This window comes from Galeopterus variegatus, unplaced genomic scaffold, assembly GCF_000696425.1.
Source record: "Galeopterus variegatus unplaced genomic scaffold, G_variegatus-3.0.2 Scaffold5446, whole genome shotgun sequence".
In the NCBI taxonomy this organism is placed as follows: domain Eukaryota; kingdom Metazoa; phylum Chordata; class Mammalia; order Dermoptera; family Cynocephalidae; genus Galeopterus; species Galeopterus variegatus.
In genome coordinates, this window is record NW_007731557.1 from 198,799 (window position 1) to 223,614 (window position 24,816).

Genomic DNA, 24,816 nt, shown 5'->3' on the forward strand with positions numbered 1-24,816 from the left:
AATAAGTAACACCTGCTTTAAACATTTTTCACACTACACATTATACCATGTTCCAAGGCACAGACACCTGCAGCCTCCGTCCTCTCAGCGGCATCAAAATTTGGAGTGGGCAACGCTGCCAGTTACTTAGTACTGAGAAACGGTCACTTTTTTGCCCCAGATCATAGCAATAGGTGGGTGTACGCGACCGCCTTCCTAGCTTTCGGTGAACCCCAGGACTTGGAGCGTCTGTGGGCGCTTCGCTCTCCCAGCGGAGACCGCAATCCTTTCCCGCCCCATCGCAGCGAACCCAAAGCTCCAAACCAACAGAAGACCCACCACTGAGGCGACCTCAATTGAAGAAGCTGGGGGGGATGCGAAATTCTCGCTGAAATAGAGAAGAAAGGTTTTCGCTCCAACCAATCAAGTGAGAGGACATCTTGGCTCGCCCCTTTTCTGCCTACCAATCAGCATCTAGCTCAATGGTCTAGTCCGTTGATGCCCGGAAAACGCCTTTTAAGTTTTATTAGTACAGCTTTCTTCCTCCCTGATCCCGCCTTTTCCGTCATTTTAGGCCATTTCACGAACTGTGCTCATAAAAGGCAAACTGACTGTAACAATTCCAAAGCTGGTCAGTCTCGCGGTGGGAAGCGAAACTATTGACTTCATTAAAACCGTGGATTCTCGGAGAAACAGGGAAAAGGGAAGGAGGGTTCCGGAAGGCAAACTACAACTCCCGAGGGGCATTGCGCGGACGCGGCGAGCGCTGGGCGAGGGGCGGGCCATTGTCAGGAGGAAGGCTGAGGGTCACGGGGTTCCTCCCGACTTCTCGAACGCGAGCCAGTAAGTGGGCGGGACCCAAGGTGGGCGGAGCGGCTGCAACGCCGGCTCCAGAGCTTTTTATCCTCCTCCCCCCGGCTTCTCCGCCTGGGTCGTCGGAGGGGGCGTGGCGCGCGCGGAGGCTGGTGGGGGTGCGAGCGCCGCGGGACGTGGGTGACGCATCTCCTTCCAGCTCAGCGGTGTGTGAGGTGTCCCGGCCCAGCCAGCGATTGGCTGTTGAGAAGCTAGTACGCGGCGGCCGTTGGTCGCCAGCGGAACGGAGCGAGGGCCGGGCCGGGCGGGGGGGATATGGGGCGGCAGTGGCGGCGGCGGTGGCTGGAGGAGGCGGGCGCGGACGGGCCCGCGGCGGCAGGAGCGGCAGTCCCCGGAGTCCTCCTGTGAAGAGCCCCTGTCCGCGCCGCTGTGGGCCCCTCGGAAAGGGCAGCCGGGACGCCAGGCTCTGAGGAGCCTCTCCCCCAGCGCCACAGCCCTTAGGACTCTCGGTCCCATCCTCTCGCGCCTGCTCCGGCTCCTCCATCTTGGCCTCGGCAGTGGCGGCTGCCGGGAGGATGTGCCGCCTTCTGGCAGGGGGAAGAAGGAGGAAAAGATGAAGAAGTACCGGCGGGCCTTGGCCCTGCTCTCCTGCCTCTCTCTGTGCTCCCTGGTCTGGTGAGTAGCCTCGACAACATGGAAGTTTCCGTGAGGGGAGAAGGAGGGAGCAGCCCAGGTCACACCCCCAAGTTATCTTGGCTTTTAGGGTGCGGGTCTCCAAGGCTCTCGTGTAAGGGGTAAACCGATTGCTCCGAGACTCTCCCTCTGACTGTATAGTAGCATTCCGTGCGGAGATTTTCATGAAGTATTTTGGATATACAGAAGCTAAGTAGGGGAGAAAGGTGACTGGGTAGAGGGGATCACCAGGTGCCTTTTACTCAGGTGCTCTACCCCTTGGAGACGGTGCAGTGTTTGCGGTGGTGGTCAGATAGATGGTAGGTAAGTAGCTCGGATTCACTGCCGGTCGTTTGCTTTCAGAGTGTGGTAAGACCATAAAGCACGTCAGATATCATATGTTCCGTACGTGCGATTTTAAAACGTGGGTCGTCCTGAGGATAATGTATAAGCAGTAATCTGGACATTCCTCTCACAATCTTTGGCCCCGAGTACACTTGGGGCTGCCGTTCTTGGAAACTTTTGGGGGCGTTATGAAGGACTTTTTCAATTGATTTGGAGGAGAAGGGTGTCTTAGACGTAGTGGGTAGAGAGTTTTCGTTAATGTCCCTTTGTAATGGGAAGATAAACAATATTTTGTAGGCGGGATGAGTGCTTTGTCTCCAAAGCATGGAGTTTCTGTTAATTCCATGAACAGAACATTTGGGGCTTTTTGAGGAGCAGAGAGCGCTTGTAAGTCAGAGGATTGTTAACAGTGTACTTGGAAAAGCCATCTTTTCCTCGCAGGGAGTTTCTTCATAGGTGTGGGACATTTGATGACTTAAAAGGTGCTTCTTCAGTCAGAGCAGTTTGCTGTTTGTTATATTAGAAATTAGATAAGTTAAGTTTCCTGTTCAGCTAATTTCTGCAAAGCACCAACAGTATTTTCATTTTTATGGGTGCCTATGGATTCCAAAGGCACTGAAGTTGTAGAGTTGTTGCTCACATAAAACTATACATAAACCAGGGAAAGAGAAAATACTTGCCTGGCTAAGGAATTTTGATTGAAACAATGATAGCAGTTATAGAGAACAAAAAATTTGGCTTCTTATCTTTCATTCTTTTAATAAAACCAGTGTCGTCTCCTCCCCCCTTTCTACTTTTTAATATTATGTTGGTGTATTAGTCCTTTTCTGTTGGTTGTAACATAAATACCTGAAAATGGGTGATTTATAAAGAAAACGAAATGTATTGCTTACAGTTTTGGAGGCTGGGAAGTCCAAAGGCCAGGGAACACAGCTGGTGGAGGGTTCTTGGTAGTGGCGACAGTGACCCAGTGGTCTCACATGGCAGAAAGTGACAGAGCAGAGAGAGACTAACCTCTCATGTGCTCTTCTTTTAAAGCCCTCCAGTCTACGCCCCTGACCACCATTATTAATCCATTCACTAGGCATGGTCCTACAATCTAATCATCTCTTCAAGGCTCCACCTTTCAATGACTGTAATAGGATTTCCCACCCTCAACAGTAACAGTGGGAATTGAGCTTCTAATTTATGGACTTTGGGGGACACAATTCAATCAACCCACAGCAGCTGATTACCAAGAAGTGCCTATAGAAGATGAGTTCACACCCCACATTTATAGTAGTAAATGAGATGCTGAAACCTTGTATTCATTTCTGCCTCTTTCTGTGGTTGCCTAGTTGTTTACGGAGTATGTATTTTCTTTTCTTTACTCTCTCTCCTTGGTCTTGCCCATCTTTAGACCGTGTTATTCTTCTTCAGCATTTGCTGAAATGGCTGATAAGGCAAAGGTCACACTTCATTCAAGTTTAAAATGCACCAGTATCTATGTTTGTTTGTTTGTTTGTTTTTGATCGGATGATGGAAACAAAATCAAGCATTAGAATGTGGTTCTTAAATCATTTGTAAGTTTAACTGTGCTTCTATTTCTGGGAATTTCTTTGTATTACTTTAGGGTTTGCTTAAGCAAACCTCAGTCTGTTTTCTCAGCTTTATTCATTAGCAATAGCGAGGAGATCATGTCCTGTTAGGAAAAAAATCAGTCAGCCTAGTATTGAAAATAGTAAACATAAAGCTTGGTAAAGTTTGTTGACTTCTAAAGTGAAAAACTTTCTAAAGTGTTGAGAATTTAAGTAAAGAATGAAAAGTTTAAGAAATGTTAACTTAAGAAACATTTGAGTTAGTATATTTTGAGATTTGTTTGGACTCCCAAATTTAGAGATATTTTAATTACTCTTTAGCAAAGCTATTGAAAAGTATTAAAATAAGATAGGCTTGAGTTGTTTTTTTTTGTGGAAGGGTGATGATGAATGAGATTGGGGAAGGAGAGTGGTGCATGGATGATTGGAAAAGGGTATGTTTTGTCTTTTGAGATTGTTCCTTAGGAAGTTGAAATTATGGCACTCATTTAACTGGAGGTCTAACTTTTGCTACAATCTGTTCGGGTATGTCATTTCCCAACATCCTGCTGCACTTAACAAGAATGGAGTACCTAAAGCCATTGTGGAGTTAGATAGAAGGTTCGCAGAAGAGTTAATGAGCTGCTCTTAGTAGCCATTTTCATCTTCTTTGTCATTCAGAAATTGTCCCCCCAAAATGTGATCCATTTCCATTTTGTAAATTGATTGCTATATGTTTTATTTATGTTTTTATTTGAGCATTTATTCATACATATTTGTGGAGTGCAAGTGTATTTTTTCAGTACATGCATATATAGCACAATGATTCACCTGGGGTAGATAGCGTAGTTTTGTGCCCATTAGTTCACCACTTCTCTTCCCCACAATCCCCATCCCTTCCCAAACTCTGGAAACCATTATTCTACTCTGTGCTTCTATGAGAAACACTTTTTATTTTTTTAGATTCCACATATGAATGAGATCTTTCTGTGCCTGACTTCATTTAACTTGATAGTTTCCAGTTCCATCCATGTTGCTTCGAATAATAGGATATCATTTCCTTTTATAGCCGAATAGTATTCTATTGTGTATATATGCCAGAATTTTTTTTACCTATTCATCCATTGATGGGCATTTAGGTTGATTCCATCTCTTGGCCATTGTGATAGTGTTGCCAGGAACATGGGAGTGCAGGTGTCTTTCTGATATATTGATTTCATTTCCTTCGGGTATATACCCAGTAGTGGGATAGCTGGGTCATAAGGGAGATCTATTTTTAGTTCTCTGAGGAACCTCTGTACTGTTTTCCACATGGTTATACCAATTTACATTCCCACCAGCAATGTAGGAGGGTTCTCTTTTCTCCACATCCTTGCAAGCATTTATTTTCTGTCATGTTGATAATAGTCATTCTAACTGGGGAGAGGTGGTATCTCATTGTAGTTTTAATTTGCATTTCCCTGATGATTAGTGATTTTGAGCGGTTTTTCATTTGCTTGTTGGCCATTTGAGAAATGTCTGTTCAGGTCCTTTGCTGATTTTTTAATTGGGTTATTTGGTTTTTTGCCATCAAGGTGTTTGAGCTCCTTATATATTCTGCATATTAGCCCTTTGTCAGATCTATACTTTGCAAACGCTTTCTCCCATTCTGTAGGTTGTCTCTTCACTTTGTTGATAGTGTCGCTTGCTGTGCAGAAGCTTTTCAGTTTGATGTAGTCCCATTTGTGTATTTTTGCTTTAGTTGCCTTTGCCTTTGTAGTCTTGCTCAAGAAAGTGCTGCCCATTTCCATTTTGTGTAGCGTTTCCCCTGTTTTTTTCCTAGTAGTTTCATAGTTTCAGGTCTTAAATGTAGGTCATGTTGAGTTGCTATTTGTGTATGGTGAGAGACAGGAATCTAATTTCTGTCTTCTGCATTTGGATATCCAGTTTTCCCAGTGCCATTTATTGAAGAGGCTGTCCTTTCCCCAATGTGTACTCTTGGCACCTTGGTGAAAATCAGTTGGCTGTAAGTGCATGGATTTATTTCTGCACTCTCTATTCTGCTCCATTGGTCAATTTGTCTATTTTTATGCCAGTGCCTTGCTTTTTTGGATACTATAGCTTTATAGTATATTTTGAAGTCAGGAAGTGTAGTGCCTCCAACTTTGTTCTTTTTGTTCAAGATTGCTTTAGCTATATGGGGTCTTTTGTGGTTCCATAGAAATTTTAAGATTGTTTTTTCTATTTCTGTGAAGAATATCATTGGAATTTTGAGAGAGATTGTGCTGAATGTGTATTTTGCTTTGGGTAATATGGACATAATGATGATGTTAATTCTTCAAACTCAAGAACATGGGATATCTTTCCATTTATTTGAGTTCTCTTCAGTTTTTTTCACCAGTGTTTTATAGTTTTCAAGGAGGTCCTCACCTCCTTGGTTAAATTTACTCGTAGGTATTTCATTTTTTGGTAGTTATTGTGAATGGGATTACTTGATTTCTTCTTCAGCTATTTCATTATTGGCACATAGGGAGGCTATTGTTTTTGTGTGTTGATTTTGTATCCTGTCACCATACTGAATTCATTTATTAGTTCTAGTAATTTTTTGGTGGAGTCTTTAGGGTTTTCTATATGTATGATCATGTCATCTGTAAATAGAGATGGTTTGACTTCCTCCTTTCCAATTTGGATGCCCTTTATTGCTTTCTCTTCCCTTATTGCTGTGGCTAGAATTTCTAGTACTGTGTTGAGTAAGAGTGGGGAAAGGGGGCATCCTTGTCTTGTTCCAGATCTTTTAGGGAAAGCCTCCAATTTTTGTCTGTTCAGTATGATGTTAGCTGTGGGTTTGTTGTATGTGGCCTTTATCGTGTTGAGGTACATTGCTTGTATACTGAATTTGTTGAGTGTTTTTTTGTGTAAAGGGTGTTGGATTTTATTGTATGCTTTTTCTTCATCTATTGAAATGATCATATGTTTTTTTTCCCCTTCATTCTGTGATGTGATGTATCACGTCTGTTGATTTGTGTATGTTAAACCATCCTTGCATCCATCCCTAGGATAAATGTCACCTGATCATGGTAAATGATCTTTTTAATGTGTCTTTGGATTTTTTTTGCTTGTATTTTATTGAGGATCTTTGCATCTGTGTTCATTAGGTATAATGGTCTGTAGTTGTTGGTTTTTTTTTGTCGTTGTGTCTTTTTACTTTTTTGGTTTGAAGTTAACATTGGCCTTCAAGTTTGAAAGTTATTCCCTCCTCTTCAATTTGTTGAAAGAGTTAGAGAAGAATTAGTATTAGTTCTTCAAATTAGTGTGAAGCCATCTAGTTCTGGGGTTTTCTTTGTTGGAAGACTTTTTATTACTGCTTCAATCTCATTACTTGTTATTGGTCTTTTGAGGTTTTCTAGTTCTTTGTGATTCAATCTTGGTAAGTTGTATCCAGTTTGTTCACATATAGTAGTTGTTTGTAGTCGTCTCTTATGATCCTTTGTATTTCTGTGATGTTGGTTGTAATGTGTCCTTTTTCATTTCTGCTTTATTTGAGTCTTCTCTCTTTTTTTCTTTGTTAGTCTAGCTAAAGGTTTATCATTTTTGTTTATCTTTTCAAAAAACCAACTCTTTGTTTCATTGATTTTTTGTATTTTTAAAAAATTTCTAATTCATTTATTTCTGCTTTGAGCTTTGTTATTTCTCTCCTTCTACTGATTTAGTGTTTGGTTTGTTCTTGTTTTTCCAGCTCTTTGAGGTGTAATGTTAAGTCGTTTATTTGAAGTCTTTCTTCTTTTGTGATGTAGGCATTTATTGCTATAAACTTCCCTCCTAAAACTGCTTTTGCTGTATCCTACAGGTTCTGGTATATTTTATTTTCATTTTCATTTGCCTCCACGAATTTTAAAATTTCCTTTTTCACTTCTTCTTTGACCCATTCATTGTTTAGGAGCATGTTGTTTAATTTCCATGTATTCGTACAGTTTCTAGTGTCCGTTTTGTTGTTGATATCTAGTTTTATTCTATTGTGGTCAAGCAAGATAGTTGATATGATTTCGATTTTTTAAATTTGTTGAGACTTGTTCCGTGATCTAACATATGGTCTATTCTAGAGAATGTTCCTTGTGCTGCTAGAAGAATGTGTATTCTGCAGCTGTTGGAGGAAGTGTTTTATATATGTTCGTTAGGTCCAGTTGGCCTAGAGTAGAGATTAATTCTGATGTTTCCTGGTTAATTTTCTGTCTGGGTGATCTGTCCTTTGCTGAAAGTGGGGTGTTACAGTCCCAAACTGTGACTCTGTTGGAGTCTGTTTCTCCCGTTAGGTCTAGAAGTAATTGCTTTATATAACTGTGCTCTGGAGTTGGGTGTGTATATATTTAGAATTGCTATATCCTCCTGTTGAATTGATCAGTTTATCATTTATATAATGACCTTCCTTATCTTTTTTTATTTTCCTTTGCTGGATGTCTGTTTTATCTGATATAAATATAGCTACTCCTGCTCTTTTTTGGTTTCCATTTGCATGAAATATCTTTTTCCATCCCTTCATGTTGATATGGCATGTATCTTTATAGGTGAAGTGAGTTTCTTGAAGGCAGTGTATTGTTGATTCTTCTTTTGTAATCCATTGAGCCACTTTGTGTCTTTTAATGGGGGCATTTAATTTGTTTACATTTAGAGTTATTGATATATAGGGACTTGTTACTGCCATTTTGTTCTTTTTTTTCTGGTTGTTTTGTTGATCCTTTGATCCTTTTTTCCTTTTTTCCAATCTTACTGTCTTCCTCTGTGATTGAATGGTTTTCTTTAAAGTGCTGTTTGTTTATAGTACAGTATTCTAGTTTCTAAAGTTTCTCCCCTCATCCTTCCAGCATTACTGAATTTTATCACTTTGTTTATACTGTCATGATTTTATAGATCTTATGTGTCCTATCTGCTTTTGTCTTTCCAGCAAAGAGTGCTTACTTTATATTACCTTCCCAGAAAAACCATTCTGTCCATCTCATTATTCATTTTGGTTGCTATTTTTCCTTTTGCATACTTTCTGTGATTCTTGATCAAATAGTACAAAGTATTCTAGGTATAAATGCACTACATAGCTGCAGCACAGAGCAATGATAGCTAATATTTATTGTGAGCTATCTCTGTGTCAGGCACTTGGTGGATAGATAGTTTATCACCTTTAATTTTTGCAACAACCCTCTAAAGATAGGTTTTTTATTAACTTCATTTTGCATTTTATAAATGAGGATGTAGAGAGGTTAAGTAACTTGGCTAAGGTTAAACAGCTATTGAGTTTTGGAGCTTACATTTGGATCTAGGCAGTCTCGCTTGTAGCATGGGCTCTTGACTACCATGATCTTTTGATTATAAGTCAGAAGGCCTGTATTCTAGATATAGAAATGTGTCCTTGGACATGTTACATAACTTCTTTGAACCTTAGTTCTTACTATCATCTAAATGGGAAAACTAATACATTCACAGCTCACAGGGTAATTAGGAGGATGAAATGAGATAATACAAATGACAGATCTTTTAAAACAATTGAGAGTATCTGAGGGTACTTCAAAAAGCTCATGGAAGGATTTGTATTATTTTTTAATACTGTTTTTCCATAAACTTTTTGAAGTACCCTCATATTATTTATGTATTTCATCATAAAATTATTCAACACAGATTTTTCTCATGCTTATTGTAGACCAGATGTTATCAGCATTGAAAACCTAAAGATAGGGCCGGCAGAGTGCGGTGCTGATAACACCAAGGCCATGGGTTTGGATCCTATATAGGGATGGCTGGTTCGCTCACTGGTTGAGTGTGGTGCTGACAACACCAAGTCAAGGGTTAAGATCCCCTTACTGGTCATCTTAAAAAAAAAAGAAAAGAAAAGAAAAAAAAGAAAACCTAAAGATAGGGTGACCAACTCATCTTGGTTTTAGCACTGAAGTCTCATATCCCAAGAATCCCCTGTATTAGTTTCCTACTGCTGCTGTAAGAAATAACGACACGTTTAGTGGCTTAAAACAACACAGATTTATTATCTTATAGTTCTGGGGGTCAAAAATCCAAAATAAATCTCACTGGGCTAAAGTTAAGGTGTAAGAGATCTGGTTCTTTCTGGAGGCTGCTGCTTTTTCAGCTTCTAGAGGCTCCCTGCATTCTGTGGCTCCTTTGCAACATCACCACTCCAACCACTTGCATCAGTAGTCACATCTACTAATGACTGGTCCTTCTGCCTCTCCTTCCCTTTTATAAGGACCCTTGTGATTGCATTGGGTCCACCAAGACAATTCAGGATAATCTATCTTAAAATCCTTAATCACATCTGCAAAGTCCCTTTTACCGTGTATGATAACGTTTAAGGATTAGGATGCAGACGTCTTTGGGGGGCCATTTTTCGGCCTACCGTACCCCCCTCAATCCTGGGCAAACTGGGAAGGTTGATGATTGCTCTAAAGAGAAAAAATACTTGGTTAATGCCTTAATCAGTGGATATTTTGAGTGTGTCTCCTGATTAGTAAAACCTCATGAATGCACCTTTATTATGTGCTTAGTTGTTTATGTTATATACATGTGCCAGTATGATACCAGTGTCCATAATAAATTATGCAAATTAAATGTTTTAGAAAGAAAATAATCTTATACTTTCTGTTAATAGTACGTTTTGCTCACAATAAAATAGTAATAATTTTTAGTGAGACCTGTGTGATTGACCTACTAGATTATATTATAATGTGGTTGAGGACTAGTTTATACTAATTAGGAATTTTAGCTCTATCATTTTCTTGTTGGCTTGTGCTTGCATTATTATTATCTTTGCAGTCTTTGCAGCAATTTTTTTAAAGCTACTTTTCTATGTTTTCTTGAGGGTCAGTTTAGTTAAAACTCAACCTCTAAATTATTTATCTGGGCATACCTAAACCACAGTGAATCATAGTGTGCTGGAGGTAATTCGCACTGTTTGTGGAACTTCAACCCTTTCCCTGGGTTTCTGGCTATAGTCCCTTGACCTTTAGACCAAGTATGAATCCTTATATTTATCTTAGTAAAGCTTAATTAATTTATTTTTTTAGACTAAATAAATCTATTCTTTTCTTCCTGCACCCAAAAGATAATCTTGGAGAAGTTCATATTTAGACTAGTGGGAAGAGCTTGATATTTAAACAATTTTCATATGCTTGATAAATATAAATAGGTACTTACAAAGGTCTTTTAGGAACATCAGAGGAAGAATTCGTATTCTAGTTATGGTTCTATTACTAACTGTATGCCCTTGGATAAGTCATTTCTGTGAGGCTCAGTTCTCATCCATAAAATGGTTTGCCAGGATGGCTAGTTCGAGATGGGAGAATGTTATTTTAGCCAGAGGGAACATTCCTGTTATTGGGTTATCTAGAGTGTAGAGTAGATGTGGGGAGAGAGATAGGAAGGGAGGCGAGACCTAGATTTTAAAGGGATTTGATTATCGTGCAGGTGAACTCTGATTTTAACCGATAGGATGAGCAACTGAAGTAGTTTAAATAGGGGAGGAAGGTCACATTGATTTTTTAAGTAGGTCACTATGGAGGATGGAGTGGATTGGAGACGGCATACATAGAAGACAGGTGCCCTAAGTGGCAGTCACACTAGGAGATAGTTGTTAGAAGTCTAAATCAAGTTGTTGACCTCTTTGACCTTAGTAGTAATTTTTCTGAGTGCATCAGCCCAGTTTTCATAGACTGAAGAGGTTTGTTTTCTGGTTTGTGATTACATCTCTAACCTTTATTTTGCTTTCATTCTGATAATTTTGCTGGTTTCTTGCTTGTTAATATGCATAAGTGAGCGGAAAAGTAAGGAACTAGAAAAATATATAAGCTGTTTTTTCTTTTTTGAGATGAATAGAAACATATTGAAAATCCCTACTCTATGTTTCATCTGGAGAATATATATTTTTTTGCTTTTCTGCTTCTGTCTCTAACTTTTTGAAGACTCTGAATCTTTTCTTATATGAATAAAATCATAAATATTTAAAATAAATAAAATAATTAAGTAACCCATTTCCAAGTCATTTCATGACTTTTTTCAATGGTCCTTTTTTTTGTTGGACTTAATGTGAAAGACTTTGGGGAAAAAGTTTTTCTTTACTTTGAGATACACATTCCGAAGAAAGTATATGCTACTTATGAGAGGTGTTGGGTCATTATAAACTGTGTCAGATCCCTTCAGACAAGTTAGGTGAAGCCAGGTAGCCTTAATAGGAAAAGGTCTGTAAAAGAAGGTGTGATGTCTTTGTGTAAAGCTTGAACACTATGTCCAATAAAAGATGGAAAATAATTTCTTTATAATCTTTGAATTATTTTTAAAAGAGTTGGATGTGTTTCATGTTGCATCTTTTAGGTTATTAAACATTTGCAGATAGATATATTGGAATGGAAACAGGTAGTAGAGTTGTCAGGCAGTTGAAAAAACAAAAATATGAGCACTTAATTTACCTTTGGGCATTACTTATTTCATTTTTCAGTTCATGAACTTATAAAGTAATTATTTCACTTTTCTCAACAGTCTGAGTAGATAAATGAGTCAATATGTGTAGCTAATATTCTCATGCTTATAATGACAGTAAAGAAACTTATAAAAAATGTAAAGGCCTTATTATTTTCTCAAGTCATCTTCAGGTAGAAACATTTATATGTGTGTGATATTTTTGTTTAGTAGTTTATACATAACTGGAAAGAAGCAAAATTCTCTACTTGAAAATTAATTATGACATGTTTCAGATTGTACTTTAGTGCCAGTTATATGTTATCTGTTTTGTTTTCAAGAACATGTTTTAAAGTAATTTCAAAAAGTATAATTGTACATGTCAGAAAGGAATGGGAAATTACTTTTGAGTTTTTGTAGTATAAGAATGTTAATCTGTTGGAGTGAACTTGTTTCATAAATGCAGAGTTTTTTGGAAGAAGGTTTGGTTTTATTTTAGGACTTCATTTTTATAATGAATTGTTAAAAGTTATTTTATATTTTACATAAAAGTGACACCTAGTTTTGTTAGAAAATATTTTATAGCATTAATGTGGCTTGTAGGTACTAAGCTAATTTTGTATTGTGACGTAGTATTTGTAATCTACTGGAAGAAAATATGTAATGTGTTTAGAACAACACCTTGCTCATAATAAGCGCTATTATGTAAGTTATTATTCATTCACTCTGGGCACTTTGGTAGTTTGTTGAGTAGAAGTAGGATAGCTTAGGTGTCAGAGTTCAGGAATGGGAATCTATCAATTTATTTAAAATATTATTTGGCTACCCACAATGTATTTGGTGTCGTGAGGGATACAAAAGAAGCATGAGACTTGAGCTTTCTATACAAGCTGGTTGTCACAACTAGTGTAATGGAAAGGGCATAAAACTAAGAACTCAAAACAAAACAAAAACAAGCTAAGAGCACAGTGGTAGTCCTTTCTTTGCAATAGTAATAGTGAACATTTATTGAGCACTTATTTCTGTTGTGAGTGCATTATATACATTAGCTCATTTTATCATTATTACAGCTCTTTTGAGATAGATACCCACTTTTAAAGATGAAGAAAGAAGGCACAAAGATTTAACCAATTTTCCCAAAGTTTTCAAAGCTAGTAAGCAACAGAGCCAGATCCTAAGTATGCTGATTTCTGAGTCTGTGCTCTCTTAACGACTGTGCTTTGCTGCCAGTAGGCTGGTAGACGGCCTTGGGCAAGTTTCTTTACCTTGTTTCTGTGTGTCAGTTTTTTTCATCTGAAAATGGGGGTACTTGGACTGGCCTAGGAAGGAGTGGACATTAGATAGAATTATTCATAAAGCTTTTAAAAGAAATACACATGCCTAGGATTCTTACCTTGGAGATTCTGTCTCATTAAGTTTGTGGTATTCCTTTGTGCATTCAAGACAGTATAACTGGATTAGGTGAACTCAGATTTCTTTGTACGTCTAACATTCTAAAATATCTGATTTGAACATTAGTGAACAATAGAAAAGCTGAATTGTATAGTAGATGCTTAAAGAAGAGAAAAATTAGGGCATGAGTTGCTTGACTTGGGTTTAATGAAGATGACGTGTGATTCATAAACTTCTGTGGAAACAGGTTCTTCATGAACTGAGATATTGGTGCTGCTAATATGAATAATAGCTATTTCTTTGTGTGCGTGTGTGTCTATGTCTGTTTGCATGCCTACAGTGGGCAGATGTCAATTATCAAAAAGGAAAGTTATGAGTAAAAGAAATAAGGTATTTGATATGGGTGGGAGTGGTAGTAAGCAGACAAGTAAGAGAAGGTAAGAGATAAATGAGAGGTGATGGTGGATTTTGATTTTGCAAGCTGAACCAAAGAGTTAGACAATAAAGATCCAACAAAAGAAGTAGTGTTTTGAGAATGTAGTTTTGACATCATTGTGCTAGATATTATTTCAGAGTAGAGAGACTTAGAGGGATGAATACTAAAAAGCAATTGGTCTAATTGAGGTTTGTCGTAACAAGGATTTAACTTGGCAGAAGAAATGAAAAAGAGGGTGCAATGAGTAGAGATTGTGAGGAAGTGAATGATTCGATATGGTAAATAGGTTTGCAAGCTGACAGTGCAGTACAGTAGATACAGCACTGGGCTAGGATTCAGAAGAACTGGATTTTAGTATGCCTCTAACCAGCTCTTGTTCTATACAACATTCCCTTTCTGTTATCCATCTGAATGTCAAGAGATGTTACTGAGGCTTCTATGTGCTGCATCCTGTGCAGGATTCTGGTGGACAAAACAAAGTAGGGGCTTTCTTGGAGCACAGGAGTTGAGACAATAAATTCTAAGGTCTAAAGTTATGAATCTGTGATATAAAGTTCAAAGGGAAAAAGGTGTGTGTGTGTGTATGTGTGTGTTTTGACTTGGGCAGTTAGAGGAATTGGTGTTCAAAAAGATGTAAAAGTTGGCAAAGGGTTGAAAGGGGAAGGAGCTGTTAGTTGGAGGTGAGTGGAATATCCAAGTGGAGACATTATATAGGCAGTTAATAATGCAAGTAAGATTTGGGCTAGATTCGAATGCAGATAAGATTTGGGTTAGAGTTGTCCTTGTAGAAGGAGTCATGTTTGAAACAGAACATTTGACTTTTGAAATAGAATATTAAGCTTTTGCAGATACTTAGAATAAAGAAAGGTGCCAAGCAAACTAAAGCTCTGAAAGGAAAGAAGGAACCCTTTTGGACACAAAAGATGCAAAGATGTTTAAGAAGGTCATTTGAATGGTCAACAGTATAAAATGTCTTAGGGCTGAAGAGCAAAACAACTGAGAAAAGGACCTTGTTTTCAAAAGAGGAAAGTGACTGATAAGCTTTTGGGAGTGGAAATAGAAGACATTTGGAGAGCTGGTAGGTGTGAGTTCTCACACATTTGTTTGGCAGCCAGGAGAGACAGAAGAGTACTTAAAAAAAAAAAAAAAGTTAATGGGTTTAGAGTAGCCCAATATAATACTTGTATGCTTCAACCAGCTACACAGTGCCATTATATTTGTCTCACTAACATACAACTTTTTGTTCGTCCCTTGATAAAACCTCTTTCGGAGACTCTTTTTTGCTTGAAGGATAAAATTTAAACCCTGATGTTAAAGGCCTAAAGTGTGACCCAGACCTACTTTTGTAGCTTCATTTTCCCACTGTTCCTGATGTAGACTTTCTGTTTTAGAATGGCTGACCTGTTAGCCTGGTTGAATTTATTTGGGTACTGTTTGTAGTTTTCAATTGAAAATTAAGTTAGCAAAAGTATTGTGACTTGAATTTTATGGGTGAAATACACTTTACCCAGTTTCTTAAAAAATACCATTATCAAGTAAGGTTAGTGTACAATTATTTCCAGCAGCTTTGAGGACAAATTGTATTGGCTGAATTTTTAATGGTAAGTTATGATATAAAAACAGAACATTTCTACCTTGATTAGTAAGTGCTTCCCCGTGTTGGAACAATGAAATTATAGGCCAATTTAGTGTAACTGTCTTCTAATAGGATTTGATATGTGGAATATTTAAGATAATTCAAGACCCATCCTACATCAGAGTGAAGATTAAAGGTCAGAACTACCGAAATTAAAAGGTTTGATTAGAAGGAAGTACTGGAACATAGAGCTTTCTTCAGCTAAGCTATGTAGTTCCATGTGATTTGACTGTGGACTGCTAAGGCAGCCAAATAAAATAAAAACTGGAAGGAGAAAGGGGCATATGCTCCTATCTACTAGCAGATAGATCAAGCAGGAGAGAAGTATCCTTAAAAGAGCCTCTAATTGATACTTGGTTAACAATATCTGTCTTTTAATAAAACACTGATTGAAATAAAATAAGGTGCTTATTAAGCAAAGGCATTGGAGGCCCAGTGATCTTTTGGTCTTGTTTTATTACCAGTGTTTGACCAAAGTGACTTCTATATTATTCACCAATTTCCCATAAGTCTCAATACTTCATAGAATTTCAGTAAATTAAAAGAAATTTCCAGGCAGTAATGTTCAAAAACACACAATTTTCACTGTTACTTTAACCACACTGCCCTAATTAAATGACTGGCACTATATTTCTGTATTAGGGATTAGATATGAATTTATGTTCAAGAAGCAATTCTTCACTGCCCAGATGAAGTCTACTCTGATTACTGGGCTCTCCCTTTTCTAAGCTCTTACTAAAAGCTGTTTCAATCCATAGTCAAAGTAACATCTCAATAGATCACTGTGCTGGGAATAAAGTAGTTAAATTCTCTGTGCTGTAGGTGCTCAGTTTGTGTGAGAAACAGAAAAATAACAGTTAATTTCAGTTCAGAGTGTAGTAAGTTCTTAGATAGTGATAACCAAAAGGCTGTGGAAATTTAAAGGGTGGAGGGGCACCAAACCGCAGCTTGTAGAAATTAGAAAAGTCTCCTAGTCCCCAACTAGTTCCTTCTTCCAGAGAAAAGAATGATAAAGATTTAGTCAGGATTTGGATGGTGGGGAGTAGGAATAAGGGCAGAACATTTTTGAAAGAGGGAACAGCATGAGCCAGAGATTTGGGAGCATGAGACAGCATGTTCTGTGTTCAAGGAACAGCAACAAGTAGTATTACTGAAGCATAAAGTGGGAGGCAGAGAGTGGCAGGAGGTAGAAAAGCTGAAGACTTAGACAATAGCAGAATTTTAGAGATTTTTATATATCATTTGGAGAGAAGCTCAAATTTAGTAATGTAGATAATGGAGTCTATAAAAGGTCTTTTAAACAAGGGAGTGGCAGTCTGATTATTTAGTGTTAGAGTTTTGCCCAGTGTGTGAATTAAGGAGATCTGTTAGGAGGTTGCTCTAGGTAAGAGATGAGGGCTTGAGAAGGCAGTTTTAATGGGGATTGAGAAATGGATTAAAGAAAATTGAAGTAAAATAAACTGGAGATGGTGAAGGGGAGGGTGATGGAAAAGGAGTAGTCACAGATGTTTTTTAGGTTTCTAATTTGAGGACTGAGTGGATAGCAGTACTCATGGTAGGATCAAGGATTTGAAAAAGATTTAGAAAAGGAAGATAATGAGTTCAATTGTGGATTTAGTTGTTTTTGAGATTTCTTGGAATATGAAGGAAGGTAAATCAAACTTTTAAGTGAACTTTATTCATTCTCAATATAGAGTGTCTTTGAAGGGTTTTAAGGAATAGACCAATCAGGAGAAAATAATAATGGCTAAAGATCCGACAGCTGAAAACCATCAGAGTAGGTGACGATTCCTGTAGTGGATTGAATTATGTCCCCCAGTACTCACTGAAGCTTGAATTGTGCCCCCAAGTTTTATGTATTAGAGACTTAGTCCCCACTGTAACTGTTAAGAGGGTGGGAAATCCTATTATGGTAATTGAAGGGTGGAACCTTGAAGAGGTGATTGGATTGAAGGACCATGCAGTAGTTAATGGATTAATACTAGTGGTCAGGGGCATGGTTCGGAGGGCTTTAAAAGAAGATAGAGGAGGGCCGAGCCCATGGCGCACTTGGGAGAGTGCGGCGCTGGGAGCGCAGGAGTGCTCCCGCCGCGGGTTCAGATCCTATATAGGGATGACCGGTGCGCTCACTGGCTGAGCACGGTGCGGCAGGTCTCAAAAAGGACAAAAAAAAAAAAAAAAAAAGAAGATAGAGGAGAATCTGTCTCTCTCTGCTCTCTCCGCTCCACCATTTTCACAATGTGATACTCTGCCATCACTGTCACCACCAGCAAGACCTTCACCAGCTGTGTTGCCTAGACTTTCGACTTCCTAGCCTCAGAAACTAAGCATTTTTTTTTTCTTTATAAATCACCCAGTTCCAGGTATTGTTATAAGCAACAGAAATGGACTAACTCCCATGTAGAATATAGAGGGAAGACTCAGGACAGAACCCAGGGAGCATTAAAATTTAAATACTGAGCAGAAGAAGCACACAAAAGGAGACTCAGAATTGAGAGTCAGAGATGAGAAACAAAAGTGTGTGATTTGACCAGGCTAGGAATGACAGGGTTTTCAAGTGGAAGCAGTAGTCAGGGGTGCAGCAGGGAAGTCAAAAAAGGTGGGTTCTGCCACACTATACCAGTTTCAGTGGTATAATGAGGCCAGAAACTAGATTTCAGTGGGTTTAGGACTAAGTAGAAGGTGAAGAAGTTGGGACTACCAGTGTATACTACTTTGAAATTTGATAAGTGAAAGTAGATAGGGTAGTGAATAGCATTTGAGTGTATATTCAGTTCAAGGCTAAGCACAGCAAGTGCGTTTATTTCATTTCCGAATAACAACTCCATTTCACAGTATTGATATTGAGGCATACGGGATTTGTAACTTGTTCAGGATCATATAATGAATAAGTGGGGGAACTGGGATTAAAACTTGGGTGTTTTGACTCTGAAGTTCATGCCCCTAGCTATTACTCTACACTATGTTGCATTCATATTTATCATTTGTTGCCACTTTAAAAATCATGAAGTAGTTAATCAGTACTCCTTCTTTGTGATAGTCCTTGTATTTTTGTGTTACTCTGTAACTAGCCCTGACTAGTATCACCAATTCTTGAGTGAATGGGATCAGTGTTGTTTTCTCAGCTTTCTTTTCATTTATCTGTTGACCAGAAGATATTAAACTAAAATGTACCAATACAGAAAGATCATAGGCTTTGGAGAGAGAGAGATCTAAGTTTGTGTCACAAGTTGAGTGATTTGGGGCAAATTAACTTCTGAGCTTCAGTTTCCTTATTTGTAAAAATTAGGTTAATATTTTAATCCAAAAAAATTAGGTTAATATTTTAATCCAAAAGTCTTGACAAATGAAAACAAATATTTTTTTCTAGAGATATCAGATACTTAGGATTTGGACTGATTATTCTTAGTTTATGCCACACTCTGTCTAGGTGTCCTTTTTTGCAGTTGAGAGTACTCAGTTCTAGTTGTCTGTCTTTGCTACCCAGTATCACAGTCTAATTAGAGTAATTTTGTAATCTTTAATTATCTGCAAGGTAAATCACGTACTTTTTTTGTTAGCTTAGTTATTCTTGGGCCACTTTTTTCCATATAATATTTAGAACAACAGGATCCTGCAGGTGTTTTGATAGGAGTTACATTTGAAGTAATGAATTACTTTGGGGAGAATTGATATCTTTACATTTTTGTCAACATCACTCCATCCATAAACATACTATATCTTCATTTATTTATCTCTTTTCTTATGATCTTTAACAGAATTTTTTCTCTATAAATAGTTGTGTATTAGTTAATTGTTAAATTATTTTAAAGTTTTTGTTATTGCTAGTAGTTTTTTATCTACTGTCTTAGTCTGTTTTGTATTGCTGTAACAGAATACCTGAGACTGGGTAATTTATAAAGAACAGAGATTTATATGGCTTACAATTCTGGGACAGCTGCATCTGGCATGGGCCTCAGGCTGCTTCTACTCATGGTGGAAAGTGGCAGGTGGGTTCAAGCAGATCACATGGCGACAGGAAGCAAGAGAGAGAGAGAGAGAGGAGGTGCCAGGGTCTTTTAAACAACCAGCTGTCTCAGGAACTAATAGAGCGAGATCTCACTCAGGACCCTCACCCCCCAGGAAGAGCATTAATCCATTCCTGAGGGATCCACCCCCATGACTCAAACAGCTTACAACATTGTCACATTAGGGATGAGATTTCTGCATGAGTTTTGGGGGGACAACCCATCCAAACTCTATCATCTACTATTTGGTTATTGCTGGGGAAAAAATACTGACATTTTTGTTCCCTATGTGAGTATTTTTAAATGGAGATAATTTACATACTGTGAAATGCACAGAACTTAACTGTATCATTGGATCAGTTTTGACAAATGCATACACCTGTGTAAACCACACACCCCATCAAGATATAGAACATTCTCATCACCCCAGAAGGTTCTCTCATGTCCCTTTCTAGTGAACCTCCTGAAAGCAACTAGTGATCTGATTTCCTAGTTTTGCTAATTCTGGAATTTCATGTAAATGGAATTATACAGTTACTCATGTGTTCAACTTCTGTTACTCAGGGTATTGTTTCTGAGATTTATCCATTTTGTTTCATTTGTCATTAATTCCTTTTTATTGTTGAGTAGTAGTACATTGCATGAATATACTGCAGTTTGTTTATTCTCCTGTTCATGGTCATCTGGGCTGCTTGTAGTTTGTGGCTATTAGGAATTAAAACTACTAGGGACATTCTTACATAAGGCTTTTTGTGGACATAGCTTTCATTTCTCTTGAGAAATACTTAAAAGTGGAATTGCAACTGCTGAAACAGATGGATATCATATGCTTCTGGATGTAATACCCCAACAAACACACAACATCACTTACAAAAGATTCTGGCTAGGAATACATGATCTGGATCTGGTCATAATGAAACATCAGACAAACCTCACATAAGGACCATACTATTTAAAAAGAAAAGGGACTGTATCCTTCAAAAGATGTCAGTGCCATATAAAATAAAGGCCAGCAACTATTCCAAGTTAAAGGAGGCTCAAGAGACATGACAAATGCAAGACATGATTGTGGACTCAATTCTGTACTATGGAAAGGAAGAATTCTGTTAAGGACAGTATTGGGTTAATTGACAAAATTGCATTATGGATGGCAGATTAAAGTATTGTGTCAATATAATGTTTACTGAAGTTGATAAGTGTACTTTGTAGATATACTATACTGTACTATACTGGCAACTCTTCTGAAAGTTTGAAATTATTTTCAAATGAAAAATTTTAAAAAACTGGGCTAGGATTTCCCCCTTCTGGGTGTGAAATGTTGAAAATCCATTCATATTTCTTTGTTATTATTTTATTCAGCTCTTCTATTTCTTGCACCAGTTTTGCTGTTTTTCTAGAAATTTATCCATTTTTCCTAATGTTTTCAAAATATGTGTATTTATAGTTTGTAAGATTTTATAACTCAAAAAATCTATTTTGTCTATAGTTATGTCATCTTTTTATTTTGTATTTTGTTAATTTGCATAACCATCTTTCCTCGATCTGTTTGCCTGAGGTTTGTCTTTTTAGTATTTCTTCGAAGAACTAACTTTTGGTTTTTCAAATTTTCTGGTCCTTTTCTGTGGAGGAAGGCACCTTGGGCACCTCTAGTCTGCCACCTTGCCCTGCCTTCACCTTGGTTTTTAAATTTTTCTCTGCTGTTTTTGTTCTCTGTTTTAGTGATATCTGTTCATGCATCCTTCTTTTTTTTTTGCACAAGTCTTTTTTCTTTTTGAATTAAGATTAGCCCTTTTGTTTTAAGTGTTTGTCTCCTAATGTATTGAAAAGCATAGTATTCCTATTATTGTCTTATTTGTATCCCACCTTTTGACCTGTAGTCTTCCGCTATAATACTTCATAATGTTCTTTACTGTTTCTTTTCTAACAAAAGGATTATTTTGCTACATATCTTTTGCTTCCAGGTTTGAGATGTTGTTAGCTGTCTTTTTGTTATTTCAAATTGTGTCGCATTGTGGTTGGAGAGTATAGTCTATTAGATCTTGAGTCTTTGGGGTTTAAGACTTCTTTTGAGGCTTTAGTTTATGGTAAGTATTTGGGCAACATTCCATGTGTGCTTGAGAAGAATATTTAATTTATATTTGTTATAAAATTCCATTTTTTTTTTTTCGTGACCGGCAACGGATCGCAACCCTCAGTGTTGTGCCCGGACCGGGACCGGCCACGGGATCGCAACCCTCGGCGTTGCTCCCGCACCTCGCTCAGCCAGTGAGCGGCCAGTCTGTATGTGGGATCCGAACCCTTGACGGGAGCGCCGCCGCGCTTCCCAAGCGACGCACTGTAGCAGTGCGCCACCTAAAATTCCATTTTTTGAATGAGCTCGTTTCTTATGTATATTAGAAGTCTCATGTTTCCAAGTATGTTTTGTACACGTAATCTATTAGTTTGAGAGAGGTAATTTAAAAATAAGCAACCATAATTTTTGTTTATTCTGTTTCCACCTGTAGCTTTGTCAGTGGTGTAGTATATATTTTATATTTATTGTTAGGTGCATATATATTTATAATCATTATTTCTTTTTACTACTAATAAATCTTCCTTAGCAACATAATGTTTTTCATCTTAAGTTTGATTTTTGTCAATTAAAATTGCTACTTTGTTTTTTTTTCCTTCATGTTTTCTTGATATTTACTCAAATTTCTCAAGAGTTGAAAATGATGTCTAATATTTCCTAACAGGGCTCTATCTGACACATTATCTGGTACTTATTGGGTAGTGTTAAGTGCTTATAAAATTTCTTCATTGTAACTCTGAGGAAAACAATGTTAACTCATTTGAAAGTTTGACAGATTCTAGTTTATAGGATTATGAACTTTGGTAGGATTGTAATAATTGCTGTAGATAGCTAGTTCAATATTTCTATGCTAGGCAGATATAAATAACTATTATTCTAAGCCATTGGATATCATTTTTTAAAAAAAGGTGTTTCCTCTATCACTTTCATATTAAAGATTGCTTTCTCCTTTCTTGATGAAATCCCCCCTGGCACATTAAAGAATGCTTTTTGCCTTCTTAATGAAGTCCTCCTTGGCACTTTAAGTCTTAATTCAATTGCTTTATCTTCTAGAAAACTTTTCCCAAGTTCCTCTCCTGCTCTCTTTGGTAGGAACTAATTCATTTCTCTTTTACCCTAACACTTAAGTCTTAAGCATTATTTTTTGAAACATGTAATTGTAATGCACGCTTTAAACAGCAGGATGCCTAGAAAAACTTGTCACTATACATTTAAGTTGAAAACTTTCCTTCAAGAATAAAAGATATAAAAATATAATTTCTAAAATGAAAGCAGTCAAGTTTAAGAAAAGATTAAATCCCTAAAGTATTAAATAATCTAGGCATTCTTTTCTTCTGGTACCATTTTGGTGTTTGGATGCAAACATTCATTCTTTCTGTACTTGTAGTATTTTCTTTTAATCTAGTAACCATTAAACCATATCCAAAGGAGATTTTATGGAAATTATAGGCAAATAGTAAATATTTGTTATTAAAGTAGCTGAATACATATGTAGTCTCTTAGTGTACATTAAATATATTGTCTCTGGAAAGTGAAAAAAAAGAAAAACATGTTAATGATGTAAATAAAAAGTTAAAAATGAGTGTCCAATAGTTTCTAATCAATTGCTGTTAGGCTCTATACAGTTTATAATTCATGCAGATACTTTTTGTCCATTTTAAAGAATTCCAGTCTGGCAGCTATACCCAAGTGGGGTATTAAAGTAATATATGTGGAAAGTAAGTACCAACTTTGAACTTTTTAAAAAAAAAAATTGACAGAATTCTATAACTTTTTCTTATGGGGATTTAAAAACATGTCCAAAAGTATCATGAAGAGTATAATAACCTCCATGTACTCATCGTCTACTTCAGTAATGATTAACCTTTTGTCAATCTTGTTTTATCTCTCTCTGCTTCACTTTTTTTTTTTTTTGTCTTTTTCGTGACCGGTAAGGGGATCGCAACCCTTGGTGTGGTGTCGTCCACACTGCGCTCAGCCAGTGAGTGCACCGGCCATTCCTATATAGGATCCGAACCCGCGGTGGGAGCGTCGCTGCGCTCCCAGCGCCGCACTCTCCCGAGTGCGCCACGGGCTCGGCCCTCTGCTTCACTTTTTAAAACAGTTTTACTCAGACTTAATTGACATACAATAAACTGCATGTACTTAGAGTGTGCAATTTGATACTTTTTGACATTTACACATCCATGAAACAGTGACCACAACCAAGCTAGTGAACACATCCATCGCCCTAAGATGTTTTCTCATGCCCCTTGGTGATCCTTTCCTTTTGGCCTTCCTCCTCCAGGCAGCCACTGATCTGCTTTCTATAGCTCTAGATTGTTTTGCATTTATCTATAGTATTATGTAAATGTAATCATACGTTTTATACTTTTTTTTTGGTTTGGCTTCTTTCAGCATAATTATTCTGAGATTTATCCATGGTGTTACATATATTAATGGTTTATTCCTTTTTATTGCTGAGTAGTATTCCATTGCATAAATATGCTACAAGTTGTTTGTCCATGTATCTATTGATGGATGTTTGAGTTTTTTTCCAGTTTTTGACTATTACAAATAAAGCTGCTGTGAACTTTCATGTTATCTTTTCTTCTGAGTAAATATTTAGAAGTGGAATGGCTGGGTCATATGGTAAGTGTATGTTTCACTTTCTAATAAATGCCAAATTGTTTTTCAAAGTGGTTGTATAATTTTACATTCCCATCAGCAGTGTATGAGAGTTCCAGTCCTTGTCAGCACCTGGTATGATTGGTCTTTTTAATGTTAGCCATTCTAATAGGTGTGCGGTGGTATCTCATTATGGTTTTGATTTGTGTTTGTCTAACGGGTAATGAATGACGTGACTGAAATCTTTCATGTGCTTATTTGCCATCCTTATGTCTTCTTTGGTGACACGTCTGTGAAAATCTTCTGCCCATTTTTAAAAAATTGAGTTGTTTTTTATTATTGAGTTTTGAGAGTTCTTTATTCTGGATGCAAACACTTCATCAGTTATATGCTTTGTAAATATTTTCTCCCAGTTTGTGGCTTGCCTTTTCATTTCCTTAACAGTGTGTTTTGAAAAATAGAAGTTTTTGATTTTGATGAAGCCCAACTTACTTATTTTTTTCTTTCATGGATTGTGCTTTTTTTTTTTTTTTTTTTTAAAAAGATGACCAGTAAGGGGATCTTAACCCTTGACTTGGTGGCGTTAGCACCACGCTCTCCCAAATGAACTAACCAGCCATCCCTATGGCTGTGGCCTTGGTGTTATCAGCACCACACACTCCCAGGTGAGCCACCGGCCAGCCCTGGATTGTGCTTATTTTTAAAATAAACTTTTATTTTAGAATAATTTTAGATATACAGACAATTTGCAAAGGTGGTACAGAAAGTTTCCATATACCCTTCACCCAGCTTCCCCTAATGTTAACATCTCACGTAAGCATGGTACATTTGTCAAAACTAAGATAATAACTTTGGTTTAATGCATGGATCATGAA

At 37.5% G+C, this 24,816-nt stretch overlaps 1 protein-coding gene across 1 annotated transcript in view; it reads left to right on the forward strand.

The window, feature by feature from the left end:
* Nucleotides 1–1,081: 1,081 nt before the first annotated feature.
* Nucleotides 1,082–24,816, forward strand: part of SUCO (SUN domain containing ossification factor) — a gene marked incomplete at its 3' end in the record, with an annotated part of 51,078 nt that continues 27,343 nt past the window's right edge. Inside the window, exon 1 of the mRNA XM_008589436.1 lies at nt 1,082–1,467. Within this exon, the coding sequence (XP_008587658.1) occupies nt 1,406–1,467 (62 nt within the window). The remainder of the gene's footprint in view (nt 1,468–24,816) is intronic.